The sequence below is a fragment of the Psittacula echo genome (assembly GCF_963264785.1).
Source record: "Psittacula echo genome assembly, chromosome: Z".
Taxonomy (NCBI): domain Eukaryota; kingdom Metazoa; phylum Chordata; class Aves; order Psittaciformes; family Psittacidae; genus Psittacula; species Psittacula echo.
This window is the reverse complement of record NC_137742.1, coordinates 52,479,024-52,498,326: the sequence shown is the minus strand read 5'-3', so window position 1 is coordinate 52,498,326 and position 19,303 is coordinate 52,479,024. Positions and strand designations below refer to the sequence as shown.

The 19,303-nt window shown below is 41.5% G+C and overlaps 1 protein-coding gene across 3 annotated transcripts in view; it reads left to right on the top strand.

Moving 5' to 3' along the window:
• RAD23B (RAD23 homolog B, nucleotide excision repair protein) overlaps nt 1-2,493 on the top strand; it is a 37,112-nt gene extending 34,619 nt beyond the window's left edge. For all 3 annotated transcript variants that reach the window (XM_080636816.1, XM_080636817.1, XM_080636818.1), the window contains one exon: nt 774-2,493. In XM_080636816.1, coding sequence (XP_080492942.1) covers nt 774-887 — 114 coding nt within the window. In that variant the 3' untranslated portion in view covers nt 888-2,493. The remainder of the gene's footprint in view (nt 1-773) is intronic.
• The last annotated feature ends 16,810 nt before the right edge of the window (nt 2,494-19,303 follow it).

Below are 19,303 nucleotides of genomic sequence, written 5' to 3'. Positions count from 1 at the left end.
TGATCTGCCATGTATGTAAAATGCCTTGCAGGTGCTGTGATGATTTTAAGAAAACCTCCAAATGATTGCATGTATCTGTCTTTAGGTTAAAGATTGGCAATTGGTTTGCTGAATGCCTTTAAGTGCAGGCTAAACCCATTTCCCTTGGCACAGTAATAAGCTCTTCTCTAGTATTCCTATTCCAAATTGTCATCGTGTCCCAGACATCAAGTGGTTCTTTGACTTACAAAAACCAGATTGCTCTCACCTTACTTCTTATGGCTTCAGGGGATAGTCAGTTTTATAGAAAGTGAAAGTCCAGTGGGAACAATTGAAAGTATGGCTTAATGTAATGTGTTGGGCTACCTGCTGGTAACCACAGGATGGGAACTTTTGTTTAAGGCAATTCGTATTAAAAATCTTGAGTGTCATATAATTAGTAGTTTTAAATGGGCAGTATTTGAAGTTTTTATTCTGCAGCAATGCGGTGTGCTGTTACTTCCTAACATTACTGTGACCCAAGTCTGTTCTAGTAACTTACTGTGTCAGTGAAGTAAGTGGTACATTTTATGTTGCTTCACTAGACTCATTCAAATCACTTTTTCAAGTGAGAATTCTGTTCACAGAGGCAACACTTTCTTATTCTTTACTTGCAAAAGCCTGTATGTATTGAGCTAGGCAGCAATTTTTGTTTCAACAAGGTAGCAATTGCTGAAGTTGCATTTCAAGATACTAGACATATAAAAAAGCTTAATATACAAAATGTATTTTCTAAATGTGTTTCTTTCCTTCAGTTAAAGGCATTAGGATTTCCTGAAGGACTTGTGATACAGGCGTATTTTGCTTGTGAGAAGAATGAAAACTTGGCTGCCAACTTTCTCCTACAACAGAACTTTGATGAAGATTGAGAGACACTTTGTTGTTCCACATCTCACACCAGTGCATTACACTAAATTTGCTCACTCGATTGTCTGGGATTTTGGGCTTACATTCATAATGCTTGGTGTATGGTATATGGGGAGGGGCAAAGAAGATAATATAGGCAGCAGAACAAAGCAGTAAGTGTGTCTGCTTTAAATTAGCAGATGCAGAAAACGAAAAATAATATGCAACCAAAAATCATCTCCTGCAGACAATTAGTTGCTTCTCTAAACTGTAGGTTGACTTTTTCTAGGTGTTCATTCTTACCGTGTACTAGTTCCAGCAATGTAGTGTAATGCCCTGCTTCATGTTCCTTTCTACTTAGTATTGGTATGGGAGGTAGCCTGTGCTACTAGGTTCTACAATCTGTATTTTGTGGCAACACTGGATAGCAGCTTTGTGAAATCTAAAAGATTGAGCAAATGTAAACATGAATGCCAAAATAATGGGTAGTTATTTTGCTTTTAAGGTCTGTTAAGGCAGTGCAAGAAACACAGTATTTCGCTTAATGCTGGATTAAAGTAACGTTGGCTTTTTTCCAAATGCAAACCCATTTCAATTAAGTGTCTTGATCATTGAGAAACACCACACCCTTCTTTGCCCCTCTCAAATGATCTGAGAAGCTATATGCATACAGGTGAAATTACTATCTTGTTTACATCTTTTGTTTTGCAGAATTACTATTCACCTCAATGTTATGTTGCAGTAAAAGTTTTCAAAACAAGTAATTGCATGTTTGGTTTTGTTATATGCACTCTTGTGAATTGAATATTCTTTTTTTCTGCCAGCAAACAAAATGCAAGCTTCATTTTTGTTCAACCAGCTTTTACAGTACAGCTGTAAGCATATGAAGGTATTTGCATTCTGTTGCTCTTGAGTAGGTTGTAATGCTCAAGCTATTTCTGTTCAGTAAAGACTTTCTTGGGTTTAGTCACTTTATGAGGCAGACAAGTTCATTACTGGAGGTATCAAGCAAACAGTCAATCTATTCCAACCCAAAAAAATCTGCACTCATTAATACCTTTCGTTGAAAATAAGCTCTAGTTACAGAGATTTGAATCTTATTTCTTGGTACCTGCTTCTCATGTATTTGTTTAGTCATGATAAAATGTAAGAATCTTCCTTCTAATACATTGAATTTTGGAGACAGTTTTGCCCATCATTGCAATGCTAGCAACAAAAACAAATTCTAGTTTAATCTAAAGCTATTATCTGCAATATTTCTTAAACACAGCTTGGGGATATTTTGTGGTTTTACTGTTGTACTCCAGTTACCTGGATTACAAATTTATCTCTACAGTAACCACGAAAGTATTAGTGGTACAGCACAGAGATGTTGTACCACTAATGATATTAACCATTTAGTGGTATAACTAAATAATTATTTTCTGCTTAGGTTATGTATCAGTGGATTAACTACTTAACTGCTACTTATGCTCAAAGTGCAAGTCCAAGTGTCTTGAGAAAAGAAAATGAGAAATGCTGAAATGTTTGTATTTGTTTCTTCATTGTTGTCTGTAGTCTGTTAAATAATTACCTGCACAAAATAGTGAAATGTATTAAAGCGTTTTACTTTCTCTTTCTATCCTTAGACATTTGTGATGTTTTTTCTAAATAGTGTTTCAATAATTCAGATTTTATTCTTTGAAAATTTCATAGGTGCATAATGTCTAAGCAGTCAGTAGCACAACCCAAATCTATCAGTAGGAGGTATCATATCACTAAATAGAAAATTAAGTCTTTCCTAATGCTGTAATTTTAGAGAAGTTAACATTAATACCTGAATCAACCAGTAGATTTCTGCTGATTAGGATTCTCAGTATATTTATGGACTGGAAGAGATGACTTTTGGTTTAATACTCACCAGGCAAAAAGGTGTTATAAGTAAAAGGACCAACTGCCAGGTACTTGAAAAATGCCAAATTGATACAAAGACTTCTTGAATGTACTTTCCTACATAGCTAATATCTAAGCAAAAGTTTTTTTGTTTGTGGGAGTCTTCTGTGCTGATCAAACTGCTGTCAGAAATAACCATTCCTTCTCTAGAAGTGTGGAGAGTAAAGCACGAATGTCTGTGGGTGTTTCAGTGTGCTCCCTCCAATTTTGATTCTGAAATATATTTGAATTAAAGACTGTTGAGCTTGATCTGTGTAAAATGCTAGTAGCTTTGGTGATTTGTAACTTTGTATGCTGAATGACTGAAAGGTTTATAGCTGCTGTGGCTGAAGCCTTGCTAGTAATTCTGTTCCCATTTTTCACCAGTGAGATGATGTTTATGCAACTTCTGATGAACAACAGGTGTCTAAACTTACATGCTAGCAAAAACTGTTCAATCTGTTCAATAGTGGTATACTTGCCAGCGAGAATGATTTCTCTCTTTGTAGTTGCTGCCAAAAGGGAAGAATATATGGCACTTGTATGGTATTGAGAAGGTGTGATCTGAACAAGTTGCCTAGATATGCTGTGCCTTGTTTTCCACCAAGTACTACTAGGAATTGTGAGCACAGAGTGTTTTTGAGCTTGTTTGCTGCAGATCTCTTAACAATTTGGGGAGCAGTTTCCTCAGGGCTTTGGGAACAGTAGCTACAAAAATAAAGTATTTCTTCCTATGTTTTGGTACTGGAGGCCTTACTTTCTTGTAAAACTTCTAAATATCTCTTTCAGTGAAAAGCTATTCATGATGCACTTTTAATTGCATCATTAATTTAAAAAAGCTACTCTGAAGTCATATGAATTCTATAGCTGCCTACTCTTATATCCTCTACACAGCTGCATTTTAATGGTATGGTTCCTTAGTCGTTGTCCAGGATCATTTTAGGAATCTAGCTAAAACCCAAGCAATGGGATTGAGGATATGCTTTATTCTTACCACAGTAAGAGAACTTTTTAGGAAGGTGAGACAATCACTTAGAAAATCAAACTATGGCTCTGATTTTAAAGTGTTTCGTTGAGTTTTCCTTCAAGAACACACGTGAATGAGTGAAACTGGGAGACACAAAGCCAAGTCCTCAAAAGCAAGCAGATCTGTCACCTGTGTTTACACTGTATCTTTCAGTTTGTTTTACAGATACTTAGAGGCAGGCATGTTAATGTTTACATTTTCTTACTGTTTTCTTTCAAACCCAGCTTTGTTTGTGCTCAAAACTAACCTAGAGTTTCTGCACTTCAAAATTCTATATTATTCTATGGAAAAAATAAGGTGGGATTGAAGAGAGAACAATTTTGTCAGTAGCATTTTCAGTTTTTCTTTGCCTGTTTGGCATGTGAACAAAGTATTCAACATACTGTCTTTTGAAATATGTAATTTTGAAACTACAGCTATGTGGTTATGAAACCACAAAGTATAGAATTTTTTTACTTCAGTAAACCATCCAGAAAAGTAGACTTATTCCACCTGTGATGAAGTAATGTATAGGAATATATAATTATTAAATTGCCACAAAATATACGATTGATCGGTATCGCTGATAGGTTGGAGTTTACAGCCATGGAGTTTGAAGCAGGCTGCAGCTAATACTGCTGACTTCTAATTGTCAGGTGCCGGTGCCGTATTTATACTATGACATATGACCTTCTCGGACGTTGAACTTCTTCGTTCTTGTTAGCACTCACTGCCTTTCCTCCATCCTGATAGAGAGAAATACTTACTGGCTAGGCAAGAAAAAGATATTAATTATATAATTTCACTTCAGTTCTAATCAAAGCACATTTTATGAAGACACAAGCATCTGTAGCGCTTCCTGTCCAGACTGCAGTGAAATTAATAAAGACAAATGCATATTCATCAATAATAGTAGCAGTGTGGAAAAATAGTAGTAAACTAAGAAGATACTTATTGCCACGTCATCTCTTTGCTTTGGCATTTTCCCCAGGGAACTTTTACAGACAGTATCTGGTATATGCTTTGCTTTCTGAGAGACTAGTGCTAAAAATAATACTAAAGTAAAGGATTTGTGTTGTATGTACCAATGCAGCTGTGCCTAGAGACACAGAATACAAAGTTTTTTGCTTTCAAAATAGGTACCCTTCTATTTTGATATGGCTCAACACATTGATGTGAGTACTGCATGCTGCAGAGGGCAAGGAGCAACATCCTTGAAATTCTTGTTGCCTGAGGTACAGATTTTAAGATGCAATAGACTGGGAGTAACCAGATACTCAGATATTCCAACAAGCAGCTGTGTTTGCCATCACAGGGGAAGGATTCATTGCTGTCCTTGTAATAGGAAGTATTTGACTCTAAATGTGCAGCAACTAAGGATGAGAAAGTGGGGCAGTGTCTCCCAAGTGCCTCTGTGGCTGTACCTGTAGAATTGGTCAAAGTCTTGTAAATTCAGGTACGTATTTTTAATTATCTATAATGAAATGGTTAGTCTTCTGGGTGGGATATGAAACAAAACAGTGAGTGCTGAGTGCTTGGGACAGAGATCTCCTCTACAGGGAGGTGAGGCTGAAACAGAGAGTCGATGCCTGGAAGAGGCAGTAGTATTTGTGACAGGGCATGCCTGAAAGGATTACACAGTATGGTGCAGGTTGAGAGGAATGAAATGGTGTAGCAGGATCAAATGGAGAGTCAGTTAATGTACAAACGAACGAGTTAGCTTGATAGAGATGTTAGGAACAGATAAACATTTATATTCACAGAATCACAGAATGCTTGAGGTTGGAAAGGACCACTGGAGGTCACCTAGTCCAACCTCCCTGATCAGGTAGAATCACCCAGAGCATACTACTCAGGATTGTGTCGGGGCAGTTCTTGACTATCTTGAGAGAAGGAGACTCCACAACCTCTCTGGGCAACCTATTCCAGTGCTCAATCACCCTCACAGTAGAGAAGTTACTCCTCATGTTCAGGTGGAACTTCCTGTTTTAGTTTACATGCATTGCCTTTTGTCCTATCACCTGACACCACCGAGAAGGATCTGGCTCTATCCTCCTGATACCTTCCCCTCAGTTACTTACACACATTGATCAGATCCCCCCCCGACCCTTTTCTAGGCTGAGCAAGCACAGCTCCCTCAGCCTTTCCTCATATGAGAGACCCTCAGTGATTCTGGTAGCTCTTCACTGGACTTGCTCCAGGAGCAACATGTCTCTCTTATACTGGGAGCCCAGAACAGGACGCAGGTGAGGCCTCACTGGGACAGAGCAGAGAGGAAGGGTCACCTCCCTCAACCTGTTGGCAGTGCTTTTCCTAAAGCAGCCCAGGATACCACTAGTCGCCTTGGCCACGAGGGCACATAGCTGCTGGCTCATGGACATAGCTTGCTGTTGACCAGGAGTCTTTGGGTCCTCCTCCACAGAGCTACCTTCCAGCAGGTCAGCCCCTAGCCTGTACTGGTGCACGGTGGAGGTTATTCCTCCTCAGGTGCAGGACCCTGCACTTCCTTTCTTGCACAAGGAGACTTCAAAGACAAACAGTGGGTTCCTTTTCAGACAATAGCTCTTTGTCTAGCACTTGCCCTTGGCTTCTAAAACCAGCGTAACAGGTGATAAACAGTTTCCAAAACAAAAAGGACAGTAAAAAGAAACAAACCAGTTTGTACCTTGGCAGAGATCTCATAAACAACATGTAGCTTCCGATAGTCAAACTGCAAGTGTGCCTGCTTAAAGGTGGAGAAAAAAAAAAGTTATTTTTATCTCTGGCTACACATGTTGTTGAGACCTGACCTGTTCTTTGAGTCTCTTCATGAGTCTTCAGGCATTGTTTGAAGTGAGGGAAATGAGTGATCCGCCTAAAGTGTTCATTTAATAGTAATCCTGCTTGTATCTCCATGTAAAACATCACATTTTACTTTGGCAAAGGGCAGGATTATGCATCATATCAATGGAGCAATGCTGTGAAGTTCATTTAGACAACTATTTCGATGGGATTATGTCTCTTGAGTGTGAATGTAATTTGTGACCCATTAGTACGTGTCTTAAATTATAAACTCTGACCTATGGAAAGCTGCTGCAAAAACTGGGAATACTCAATCTCAGAAGAGCAGCAAGGTTAAGATGAGAAGCTATCACGAGATGTGAAATATGACTATAAATCAACACAGCCATGGGTTTTTTCAGCTGCAATTAGAAATAGTTGCTAAATGAGTACACAGCTTAATTGTTTTTCACAGTTCTCACAATTTGATGTATCTGGCTGACTGGAACACAAATATTGAGGTAAAATACACAAAAGACTATTTTGTACACCTGGTTAAAGTGCTCACACAGTGCCTAGGTCACAATTTTAAATTGGTGGTAAACTGGTATTTCTAAAACACAACCTCAGTTTGCCATGAACTATAGTGATTTTGCTCACATGCAGGATAGCAGTACGGAGAGCTGTTACTACTGAATACAAATGTTTGGCATGACTATCTGGGAGAGGCATGTAAATAGCATTTAATGCTGGCTTTGTGTTATAGGTAGCCTTGTGTTCTGAATTCAGTTCAGAATTTGCTTGCTTCAGAGTTGTTAGAAAGGATCTGTTGCTTTGCAAACTTATTAAAGAGTCAGCTTTGTCACTTGTGAATTGTATATCCTGCTACTGCTTAAAGGGGAGGCTAGTTGAAAGCTAAGAATGCAAGTGAGGAGAACCACGATCATCACCCATGAAGTGATAAGACCGTAGCCTTTTTTTGGGAAAGTCACATTACTTCAGCCTCACTTTGCATCAGTATGCTTAAGTCATGCATTTGATGCACTGTATCTGGTGTTCATGCTGTCAGGTGGCACAAAGTGCTGTTTTTAATGACAGAGAAGTACTGTGTTGGAAGATAGTGTGGCATGAAAAATAGGTTTCAGTAATGAGGCATCTTCTTGCACATAGGCAGAATTCTGCGATCTTCTGTGTGTTTACATTTTGAAACCGAAAACACTGATGCTGCAGCTTCTTTTTGCTGCACTGCTGGAGTTCATAGTGTCATTAGAATGTTGTATTAACAAGGCCTTAATAAGCCTTAATGTGCCCTAATAGTACCTTTAAATGCCTTATGTCTAAGTGATTAAGTCTGTGCTTACATAAATATCTTAGTGGTAAGATGTTATTTACATGATTCTGTTTTGTAGGTGGAGAAACTTGTTATCGTATTAGTAATTCCACCTGAACTGGCTGTCACACCATCTTCATTAGCCTGCATGGAACCATTAGTGTATTTTGCAAGCGTTGGAAGATTGGGGGTTTTGTCCCTCTTCTTATTGGAACCTCTTGGGAGTTTTGCTGTATGGCAAGAAGAAAATGAGCAATTTGGAAAGCTGAGACAAATTAAGGGTTTTGTATACTTACCTTTTACTAGATTCTGCTGGTCTCCACTCTTGTGTGTTTGTAGGCACTCCAGTGCCCTGAGAAGGGATGCAGTTGTTTTTCTTTAATGGAAACAGTAGCAGGGTCATTATTATGCAGTAGCCTTAATCAGATGGAAGTACAGGTTGCTTAATTTTAATTCTCCTCTCCCTTCACTTCTGACCTGAGCCACAGTGTTGCTTGTCTTCGTGTTAACGCTCAGATTTTGTAATTGTGGATTGAACTACGCTTCAGAGATGAAAAGGAAGAAAGAACATTTCAGCTGTCAAATTAGCAGCTACAGAGTGTAGATAGAGGTCACAGAAAGCTGACCAGGGCTGCTTTACAGGTTAACTGTGAGGAAAGGAGAGAAGGGGTCAAAGTGATTCATTTTGTGCATTTGGGGGAAGAGAAGGTAAAATGTTTGCCAGGTTACTATAGCAGTCTGTGAAGCTCTGCTGGGACTGAAGAGTTTAAGTTCTAGGTTAGGCAGTTTTAACATGCAAATGAGGTGGTAGATACCTGAAGAAACCTCTCTGCTGTTTATGTGAGGGTTTTTATAGATAGAAAGTGTGTGCAGCTTGCAGCATCAAGATTGGACTTCAGTCTCATCAAAATTGCTTCACTTTTGCCACGCAAGCTGAGTGTAATCTCATGATGCCAGAATGTGGTACTTCTTAATGGAGTCTTATCCCAAATTTGAATAAGTAAATCTGAGAGCACATAAAACTTCAGGCAGCCTGAGTGTAGAGGCAGTGAACACAGTCATTTGAGTTTGTCTGAGAGAACAGTCTAGAGTCTGGTCCTGTGCTTGATCAGAACACACGCTATTTGGCAGATCTGAGCAGCTTACACAGTGTAAATGGCTAACAATTGTACTCAGAAAAAGTAGTGATTATGAAGGACATGGGATGAGGTTTTCGGAAATCCTGCCATTATGGGACTTTCTGGAAAGCTAACCTCACTAACTGAAACTCTGATTTATGTGTTCTAAGAGGATGTAAACTTTTTTCCCTAACTTTTTGATACTCTGATTTTTTTTTCCAAACTTTTAAACTTTAACCAGTCTGGAATGGAACTTTCCATGCTTGGTGTCTGCCTGTGACTGGGCTTTTTGTTGATTTGGGTTTTTTTATTTGGGGGGCTGTTTGTTTTTTTCGTTTGTTTGAATGGAAGAGAGCACAGGGAATCAGGATTTGCTTAAAAGAAGCAGATTTTTTGAGCTGCTTGGACTAAAACCAAACAAAAGCAAATGAGACTATATTGTGCTGTTACAATAACTTTAATTTACAAGTATAGATAGAATAGTTTGGGTTAGACCTTCAAAGATCATCAACCAACCCCCTGCAATGAGCAAGGACATCATCAACTATACCAGGCTGCCCAGAACCACATCCGGCCTGGCCCTGAATGTCTCCAGGGATGGCGCACCCACCACCTCTCTGGGCAACCTGTGCCAGTATTTTATCACCCTCACTTTAGAAAAATTTCTTTACTCACATATAACCTGAATCTCCACTTTTCCAGTTTAAAACCATTACCCCTTGTCCTGTCACAACATGTCCTGCTAAAAAGTCTCTCCCCATCTTCTTTATAGGCCTCTTTCAAGAACTGAAAGGCTGCGATAAGGTCCTCCTGGAGCCTCCTCTTTTCCAGGCTGAACAACCCCAGCTCTCTCAGCTGGTCTCCGCAGCAGAGATGCTCCAGCTCCCTGAGCATTTTTTGCAGCCTCCTCTTGACCCACTCCAACAGGTCCATATCTTTCCTGTGTGAGGACTCCAGAGCTGGACACAGTACTGCAGGTGGAGTCTCACAAGAGCAGAGTTGAGGGGCAGGATCATCTCCTTCGACCTGATGGTCACACTCCTTTGGATGCAGCACAAAATACGGTTGGTTTCTGGGCTGCGAACGCACATTGCTGGCTCATGTCCACCTTTTCAACCACCAGCGCCCCTGGGTCCTTCTCCTCTGTGGTGTTCTCAATCCCTTCATCCCCAGCATGTGCTGATACTGGGGGTTTCCCTCACTCGGGTGCAGGACCCTGCAGTTGTGCCAGTTGAACCTGAGATGAATGTGAGGTTCTCATGGTCCCAACTCTCAAGCCTGTCAAGGTGCCTCTAGATGGCATCCTGTCCCTCTGGTGTGTCAACTGCACCACACGGCTTGATGCCATCTGCAAACTTGCTGGCGGCGCACGCAGTCCCACTGTCCTTGTCATTGATGAAGGTATTCAAGAGTACTGTTCCCAGTATCGACCCCTTAGGGACACACCACTTATCACTGGTGTCCATCCAGACACTGAGCCGTCGATCACTACCCTCAAGATGCAACTGACCATCCAGCCAATTCCTTATCCAATGAAACAATCTACCCATCAAATCCGTATCTCTCCAGTTTAGAGAGAACGATGTTGTGGGGGATTGTGGGGGACTGTGAGGCTTTACACAAGTCCAGACAGATGACACCTGTGGCTCTTCCCTTGCCCACTGACACAGCGATTCCGTCACAGGAGGCCACTAGGTTGGCCAAGCAGGACTTGCCCACAGTGAAGCCACATTGGCTGTCTCAAATCACTTCACTGTTCTCCATGTGCCATAGTATGGCCTCTAGAAGGATCTGTTCCATGATCTTCCCAGGCACACGGGTGAGGCTGACAGGTCAGTAGTTTCCAGGGTCTTCATTTCTACCCTTTTGAAAAGTGGGTGCAATATTTCCCTTCTTCCAGTCACCAGGGACCCTGCCTGACTTCCATGACTTCTCATCATGGAGAGTGGGTTGGCAACTACATCAGACAATTCCCTCATGACTCTGGGATCCATCTTGTCATATCCCATAGACTTACCTATGTTCAGCTTCCTCTGGTGGTCAATTGAGCTCTCCATTGACAGCATTTTTATTAGTTTCCTGTTTTCCTCACTTCTTTTTTTTCCCTCCTTGCTTGTGTATTATTTTGAGATGTTCCTTTTCTATTTGGCAGCAGTTTTGTGGGCAGCTTGCAGATACTGTGCAGATCACAGGGGATGAATCATCAAGCTATGGCACATTCAACTCTGGAAATGAGGCCTGAGAATCTGGACCACTGCCTGTCCTCTGCTGTCAGCAAATACCTGTAAAGGCTGCTACCAAAGTTTATGTCGTCTTGTTCTCGTTGTTATTCTGCTTGAAGGATAATATAATAGTTGTAAGTTGCTACTTTAGACGAAGTGAAAAGGGTGGGCTAAGGATCTCCTAAGGTCCCTGGTTGATAAAGTGTCTCAAGTGTGAGAACTTCCATCATGTAACCTTACCATTCTGGTGTGGACAGAACTTCTGTGGAGGCTTATCCTCAATTTTGTTGTTGTTGTTGTTGGCTTTGGTTTTGTTTTGAGAGTTTTGGTTGGGGATTTCTGTGGGGTTTTTGGTTTTTTGGAGGAGTTTTTTGGGTTGTTTTTTTCAGGTGTAGAGGCTGAGTAAAGAGCATTTGAATACTCAGTTCTGTCACTTTCACCCTGTGTCTCTGTGTTTTAGGCAGACAATGAGGAAAGCAAGCTTGGCTGGCACTTCCAGTTTTTAAAAAATTCATCAGAGATGTCAACACAAGTTAAATTAGGCTTAAATTTATTTATTAGGTTTTGATGTGTGAGGAAAGCAAGTTGCAGAATCGGGTAGAGTTATCTGCCAGTTCTCATCTCATGATGTGAAATATTACCATAAATTGAGAAAAAGGATTTTTGAATGGCATATAAATACCCTATGTACCTCTATAATTGCTGTAAAATTGTGTGTTCTTCTTTACCTGGTACCGAAGCAACTTCTCATTTGTTCATTCTCAGAAGCATTGCTTCTGCAGTGGTCTTATGTCCCCATCTCTTCTCCAGCTAAAAGCATCCATTAATGTTTGTGAAAAATCTTCTTTATGAAAAGCAAAAGCTCTCTCAAAAACTGGATTGCACAGATTTAATTTTTTTAAGCAGATCATCTAGTCGAAAAGCATTGATTTTCTGAAAGTGCAGACTGAAGTAATTTTAGAGAATGATACTGGAAAAAGCCCGTACTATTTGCAGATCAGCAAACACACAGCTTAATGAGTTCGTTCACTCTGTGCTAGGAAGAAATTAACAGAGTAAATCAGAAATATCATACAGATTTCAGTGACCTAGACTCCAAGGCTTGCCTGGAGTCTAGGTTGCCTGGAGGCTAGCCTGTTGAGTCCCTTGGGTGAGTTCTCAGAAGGTGGGAGAAATTGCATAGCAGAGTCCCTGTATTGTTTAAAAATTACATGCCAGCATTGTTCTGGTGTGAGAAACAGGTAATATTTCACAGTGTGAAAGTGTGAAACTTTTAATTTAGTTTCAAAGTTTGGGTTTTCATACCTTTCTGGTGACTGCAGAGCAATGCAGGTGCACAAGCCAGTGTTTTCTGCTAAGGGTTCGTGTCTAGCTAGATGTTGCTTCCTTTGACACTTGACAATGCCGTGATGGATTGCCAAGGTGGGTTCATTTACTTTGTAGGGATATCTTTAATTTCAGCTTGCAACACTGGTGATTAAGGGGGAAGGAGCACAGTGGCATTTCTAACCAGAATTAGTTTTCTTTGTCAGCAGGTTATTTCTTTGGGTGGAAGTTGGGAAGAGGTGGATATCTGTCCTACTTCTTATAACAGCTGGCAGTGAAAATTAAAGTCTTTTGCCCCTTACCATTGTGCAAGTGGCTCCTGTCACGTATTTGCCTCAGGTTTTTGTGCTTTGGAACTTCCACATTCCAGCTGTCTACAATGAAAAACAAGGCTGAACCAGTCTGCCAGTCCACAAGGTGTAAAACAGCATGGTGTTTAGCACAACTTTCAGGAACCAGAAGGTCAAAGCTCCTTTCCGTCCACGAAAGTAATGCATTTGCTTCTTGGGAGATGCTTGCTAAAGTGTCTCCTCATCCTCTAAGGGTGAACTGCTTTGGTCTCCATGCCCCCAAAGCACTTTATTCAATGAAAAATAACAATCTGAAAAGGAATGTCCATGTGGAAGCTTCTCGGAGGATCTGTCACCTGATAATCTGTAAACAATTAAGAGCAGGTTGGAGATGGGAGGAGAAATTCCTGTTCTGGAATGACAGGGCAGGAGGCAGAGCCAAATGAGGTGCTGTAACTGTCTGTGCTATTTCACTTCAAAGAAACCCCTCATTATCAGTCCTGAAGTTACATGCACCTTTCTAGCTGTGAGAAAATGGAGGGATAGAAGACAGCCTTTGCTTCTCTAGCCTGTCTCTCTTGCTAGTACGCACAGACAGAGCTATCTCAAGCCTATACATTCTTAACCTCGTTCCTGAGTGCCGAAGTATGTTGAAAGCCAATAAACAGAACTTCCTCCAGTGGAAATAAATATTCTGGCTAAGACAGAACTCTGCTGTGCTCCTGAATGCAGATCTGAATTTGGGTGCCTCTCTGCCCATCTCTGTTCAGATTTGAGCTCCAGCAGACCAAGAGGCGATGTCAACAAACAAGCCCTGCAGAGGCTGGGTATTCAGAGCAAACAAAACGCTACCTGCTGACCAGGCAGTATCACATCGTACAGGGGTTTCTCACCAAGAAAGCAGATTACTGATACTGCAGTAGTAAGTGTGAGAACAACGCACTTAGTGCTGTGAAGGACCCCAGATGTGCTCTGACAGATTAGGAGCAAGTTTTCACAGCATTAGGTTACTTAGCCCCAAAGTACTCTTGTCTGTTTTTTAGACTTCTATACACTTTGAAGCAGTGGCTTGTTTGAAGGTGCCTTTTTCTCTGTCTGTATCTTTGATTATATTAACAACTTAATGAACTTGTAATCGCCTTTGAAACAATCACTCTGGTAATAAATGGAGACTCTGTGATAACTTGAAGATGTAATAGATGAAAGTTACAGGGAAGAAGGGAAAAAGGAAGTTTTTCTCAACTTCGCTATCCAAAATAACCCTGGCACCCTCCAGACCTCCTCTCTGTTGCACCTTGGTCTTTTCTTATGAAAAAGATGCTGGTGCCTGAATAAAAATGGAAGTGTGACTTGTATCAGCTGGCCCCAAGCTATATTGCACTACAGTGTATAGTAAATGACCCTGTTACGTTAGCTCTCCTCTTGTCCCTGCAAGTCTCTTGTAATCATCATGGAAATCTCACTCACATGAGGAACAAGCTGATCTGTAGGTGTTCTTGCTTATGGCAGCTGTGAACCAGAGAGGAGAGCACATGTGTGATACCGATGTAGGTGGGGCTCTGTGTAAGACACTTGAATTACACCTCAGCTTGAATGTAAGTTTGTGGTTCAAAGTGAAAGGCTTTCAGTGTCCAAATGACAGCTCAGCCTTTGTGGGAGTTTTGGTGAGTACTTGGTTTCTTCAGGAAAACATCAGTTCTCTGAAAAATGTTTTAATGTTTTTAAAGTGGACCCCTAATACTAAATTTCTGGCATCTGGGTCATTTGTCATCATCATCTCAGCACTGGTGCTTTCATCGCTCATGGCAAGAAAAACTTGGAAAAAGTTTAATTAGAAATTACCCTTATGGGAGTTTTAGTAACTAGAGCAAAGGGCAAGATCACTTGTAAAGAGCTGGTCAACTGACATATATCCCAGTCTGTACCCCTATATCTAGGTTACCCTGCATCATCTTTGCTTTCATGTGGAGCACTTGGCAGTGCTGAAGTCAGGTACCAGGCTGCTTTAGGTCTGATGTAGTCTGATAATGGCCCTTCTCAGAAGATGCTGCAGCTTGTTTTAAGAATCTACTTATTGTGCGAACATGCGTGTTTTACTTTTAAAAGTCGAATTGTCTTTTGTGACCTGGTCATTTGAGTGCACGCACTGCAATAAAATATTGAACTGGGGAAGTAGGTTTTACTTGTCCAAATGTTGTGGTTTAAGCCAGTCGGCAAGTCAGCCATGCAGTTTCTACTCTCTGGCCCCGGAGGGATGGGGAGGAGAATGGAAAGAATGTAACTGCCACGGGTTGAGATAAGAACAGTTTAATAACTAAGGTATAACACAGATCACTACTGCTACCACCAATAATAATAATGATAAGGGAAATGACAAGGGAAGAGAATACGATACCACCTGCCGGAAACAAGCCCAACAGAGCAGAGAGCGTGACCTTCCAGGTAACTCCCAGTTACATCCCCGGGCATGACGTGCTGTGGTATGGAATACCTCTTTGGCTAGTTTGGGTCAGGTGTCCTGTCCCTGCTTCCTCCCGGCTTCCCCTCCTCCCTGGCAGAGGCTCACAAAGTTCTTGGTCAGGGTAAACATTCTGACCAGCAACTGAAAACATCGGCTTTATCAGTATTATTCCCAGGCCGAAAGTCAAAACCACAGCGCTGCACCAGCTACTAAGAAGGAGAAAAACTGACTGCTGCTGCTGAACCCAGGACAGCAAATAACAAAACCCAAAAGAACCCCTCCAAGTAGTCCTTTGAGTGCCAGAAATAATAAAGTCTGGTTACGTGTGGATTTGTGGCTTTTTATATACACTGAGCTCTCGTAGAACTTTTCCTTATATTGGGATGTTTATAAGCCTTTTCTTTCTTTTTTGAATTATTTGGTTTCTATCTGCATATGGGTGGTTTCCTATTGCACTTTGCTTTTCTGCAGCGTGACACATTTCTCTTTGGCTGCTTAACCTCCTAGGGGTGGAAACCTCTGCCCCAGTCAAATTGTTGGATTAGGTTTGGGGGAGGACTGGAGATGGCTAAATGATGACAATATATCTGAATATATCAGTCTTGCTGATAGAGCTTCTCAGGAAACAAAGTTCTCTTCAGAAACTTAGCAGAACCCCCAAACCCTGGAACTGAACTCTAAATCCTCAGTGGCATATAAGCTTGTCACCATCAGTTCCCTTTGTGCCATTTTGGACACTTTCCTCTGCACAGAAGGCATAAGACCCTCCAGAATTTCTTGAGGAATAGCCATTATTGAGCCATTCTTTTATTTGCTGATGGATATCTCAGTCTATCCAGTTTTCCGAACTGCTCTTCTGAGTAGGGCTTTTTTAAGAGGCCTTTATTATTTTTAGAGCGCCTGATAAAGATGCAGTTACCTTTGAGCTAAAGCATGCAATGGTCTGTGTTGTGTTTCAGCTATTTTTCTAAACTTTTCCAGGTTTCCCATTAACCCCTCAGCAGGGTTTGTCAGCACCCCGTGGAAGCAGTGTGCTGCAAATGTTCCAGTTCTTCACAATGGCATGCTGGCTGCCGTGTGAGTTTCAGATGACACTTGATTTTTTTCCAGGCCTTTTGCAGAACAGAAGGAACTGAAGCAAAGACTGTGAGGTTCCCTGTAGGAAATTCCACTTGTCTTTTCAAAGACCACTGTAAGGAAGGCTAGGCATTAATAGGAATCAGACACTGTTCAGTGCGGAGGGCCGACAAACACAGCCATCGGGTTTTTTTTTGCAGTAGAGCAACAAAGGGTATTGCAAGGGCCAGCGCATCCACTGATGTAGACTATCATAGTTTTACTGATCAGCAGATTCATATCCTTTCATCCCAGAGGGCCATGTGTCACTGGGAGGTAGTTCAGTGATTTACACCATCAACACTGAGGGAGACAAAAAAGCAACATTAAAAAAAAGAGGTGGCTCTGTGGAGACCTTCAAGAACCTAAAGGGGGCCTACAAAGAAGATGAGGAGGGACTTTCTATAGAAGCAAGTAGTGATGGGACAAGGGGTGATGGCTTTAAACTGAAAGAGGGTGGATTTAGATCAGACATTAGGAAGAAGCTCTTTACTGTGAGAGTGGTGCGGCGCTGGCACAGGTTGCCCAGAGAAGCTGTGGCTGCCCCATCCCTGGCAGTGTTCAAGGCCAGGTTGGACAGGGCTTGGAGCAACCAGGTCCAGTGGGAGATGTCCCTGCCTGTGGCAGGGGGATGGAACTGGGTGAGCTTTAATGCCCCTTCCAACCCAAGCCATTCTATGATTCTGTGATTGTATGATATATGGGGCATTAAAGGCCTACTTTAAAGCAAAACAGAAGAAGCCTACACTTCGTAGTTGATTTGGAAATAGGATTCCCATGACTGTTCATACAAGTAGTGTGATTGTGTGGGCAGGTGGCTTTGTTAAATATGAGGATTTTTTTTTTTTTTTGTAGTAACTGACTTTACACATGAAATAACGTTAAGAAAAGTGCAAATTAGTGCCCTATTTTCACATGTATTCGTATGAGTAAGTCCTCAGACTTCAAAGGACTTACTCACATGAACAAAATGAAATGCAGAACTGTTCTGTTTTCATTCTCTTTCTTCTAGGTTGGTGGCTCCTAATGTAACTTCTTGTCCTTCATTCTGAAAATGAGTCTAACGTCCTCTGGAAATTCCTAGTCTAATTTTATTACCTGCTTTAAACAGCTCTTTTATTTTTCTTTTTACTATTTTCTTCTTTCTCCCTCTCTCCACTCCTACCCCCCTCCAAAGAGTAGATTAGTTTACTGTGCATTGCTTCCTGGGTATTAATGAAAGGCTGAAATTAACTTCTGGCTGGTGACGCTCTAGCCAGAACATGAAGCCTGATCAGTCATCAAAGACATGACAAATGTATTACTCATCACTCTGGGATAGCCAACTTCTGCATGTGTAGGGGACATTCCTGGTCCTGGGCAGGTGTCTGAAGAAGGGCAGGCGAACACAGCCAAGTTTGCAAGGGGCAGCGCGTGTCTGCTGCTGAATTTGATAGGGATCTACCTTCTCCCTGCTGTTTTTCTCACAGTGATACTCCAGACCAGTTGCATGGGACTGGGGCTGGGGAATGGAAGGAGGAGAGGTCAGTAAAAATATCACATGGGCCGACAGCTAACCAAACCTGTTTAACACTCCGGGTTGTTTGTACAGCGTATTTACTGGTTCATTCTGTATTCAAAAGGCTCAAGTGATTTGGTTTACAAATATGGCTCCAAGAGTAGGTACATATGTCCCAACCAAGGGGCATTATACCTTGTCTAATTCAGCCTAATTAGTCCTGAATGCCAAATGCACTAGATTCCACCAAAGTTGTGGGATGGATATTGATTCTGTCACCAGAATCTGCTATCACTTACATTACTTCTCGTGGAAGTTTTGTATGTAGATTTCTATGCTCTCCTGGGGTGTAGCATTCTGCTTTTTAACCAGATTAGAAATGCTGTTCTTGCCCCCTCCATTTGTGCTGAACCCTTCTTTATGTCTGATTCTGACACTTCCCAGGCTTATCTGCAGGTTTGCATCCATGCCTCTTGCTTCACAAAGATAAACACAAACAAGTCCTTCATGTAACTTCCATTAAATTTGATGGGATCCTTTCCACTCATTTCAATGGCACTCAGAATGAGTCTTTCATCTTGCATTCCTAGAAACTGGTTGGTCAGGGTCCCTTTTTGTTCTTTTTGTTCTGGCCTTTGTCTCCATCATGTCTAAGCATGTCAGTCAGCAGTAGATTATTCTGTCCTGGTACTCTTGTTCTCTGTTGCATGATGAGGCTGGGGCATAATAGTGTCTCCATTAGTCTAAATTTCCCATCTTTAAGCAAAGGTAAGTGGCAAAGATGAAAGGCCAGATTTTCAACATCTGACTGACAGTCTGGTGTGATTTTTCAGTGGTATTTAGAAGCTTCAGAAACCACCACTTTGTTCTTGTTTCTTTAAGACCGTGACTATCCTGAAAAGACCCAGCACTAAATAGCTTGAGAAAGGTCATGGGGAAAGTCTATTGCAGAGGAGCTGAAGAGGCACCAGTTCCATATCAGCTTTTGAACGCTCCCTCTTCTGAAATGTCAACATCTCTCAGGCTTGGGCCTCACCAGCTTTACAGGCAAAATGTAGGCAGCACACCTGAGAGGAGCCCTGTATGGAAAAGCCACTCTTGGGCAGTATGTGATGCTGGATGTGGCCATTTTTAAGCATTAGAAGGCTTCTCTTACATTTCTTAGTTAGCAGTTTTCATTTCAAGGATCTGGTTGTATGATTTCATACAATCATAGAATAGTTAGATTTGGAAAGGACCTGAAGATCATCTAGTTCCAATCCCCCTGCCATGGGCAGGGGCACCTCACACTAAACCATGCCACCCAAGGCCTCAACCAACCTGGCCTTGAACACCGCCAGGGATGGAGCATTCACAACCTCCCTGGGCAACCCATTCCAGTGCCTCACCACCCTCTCAGTA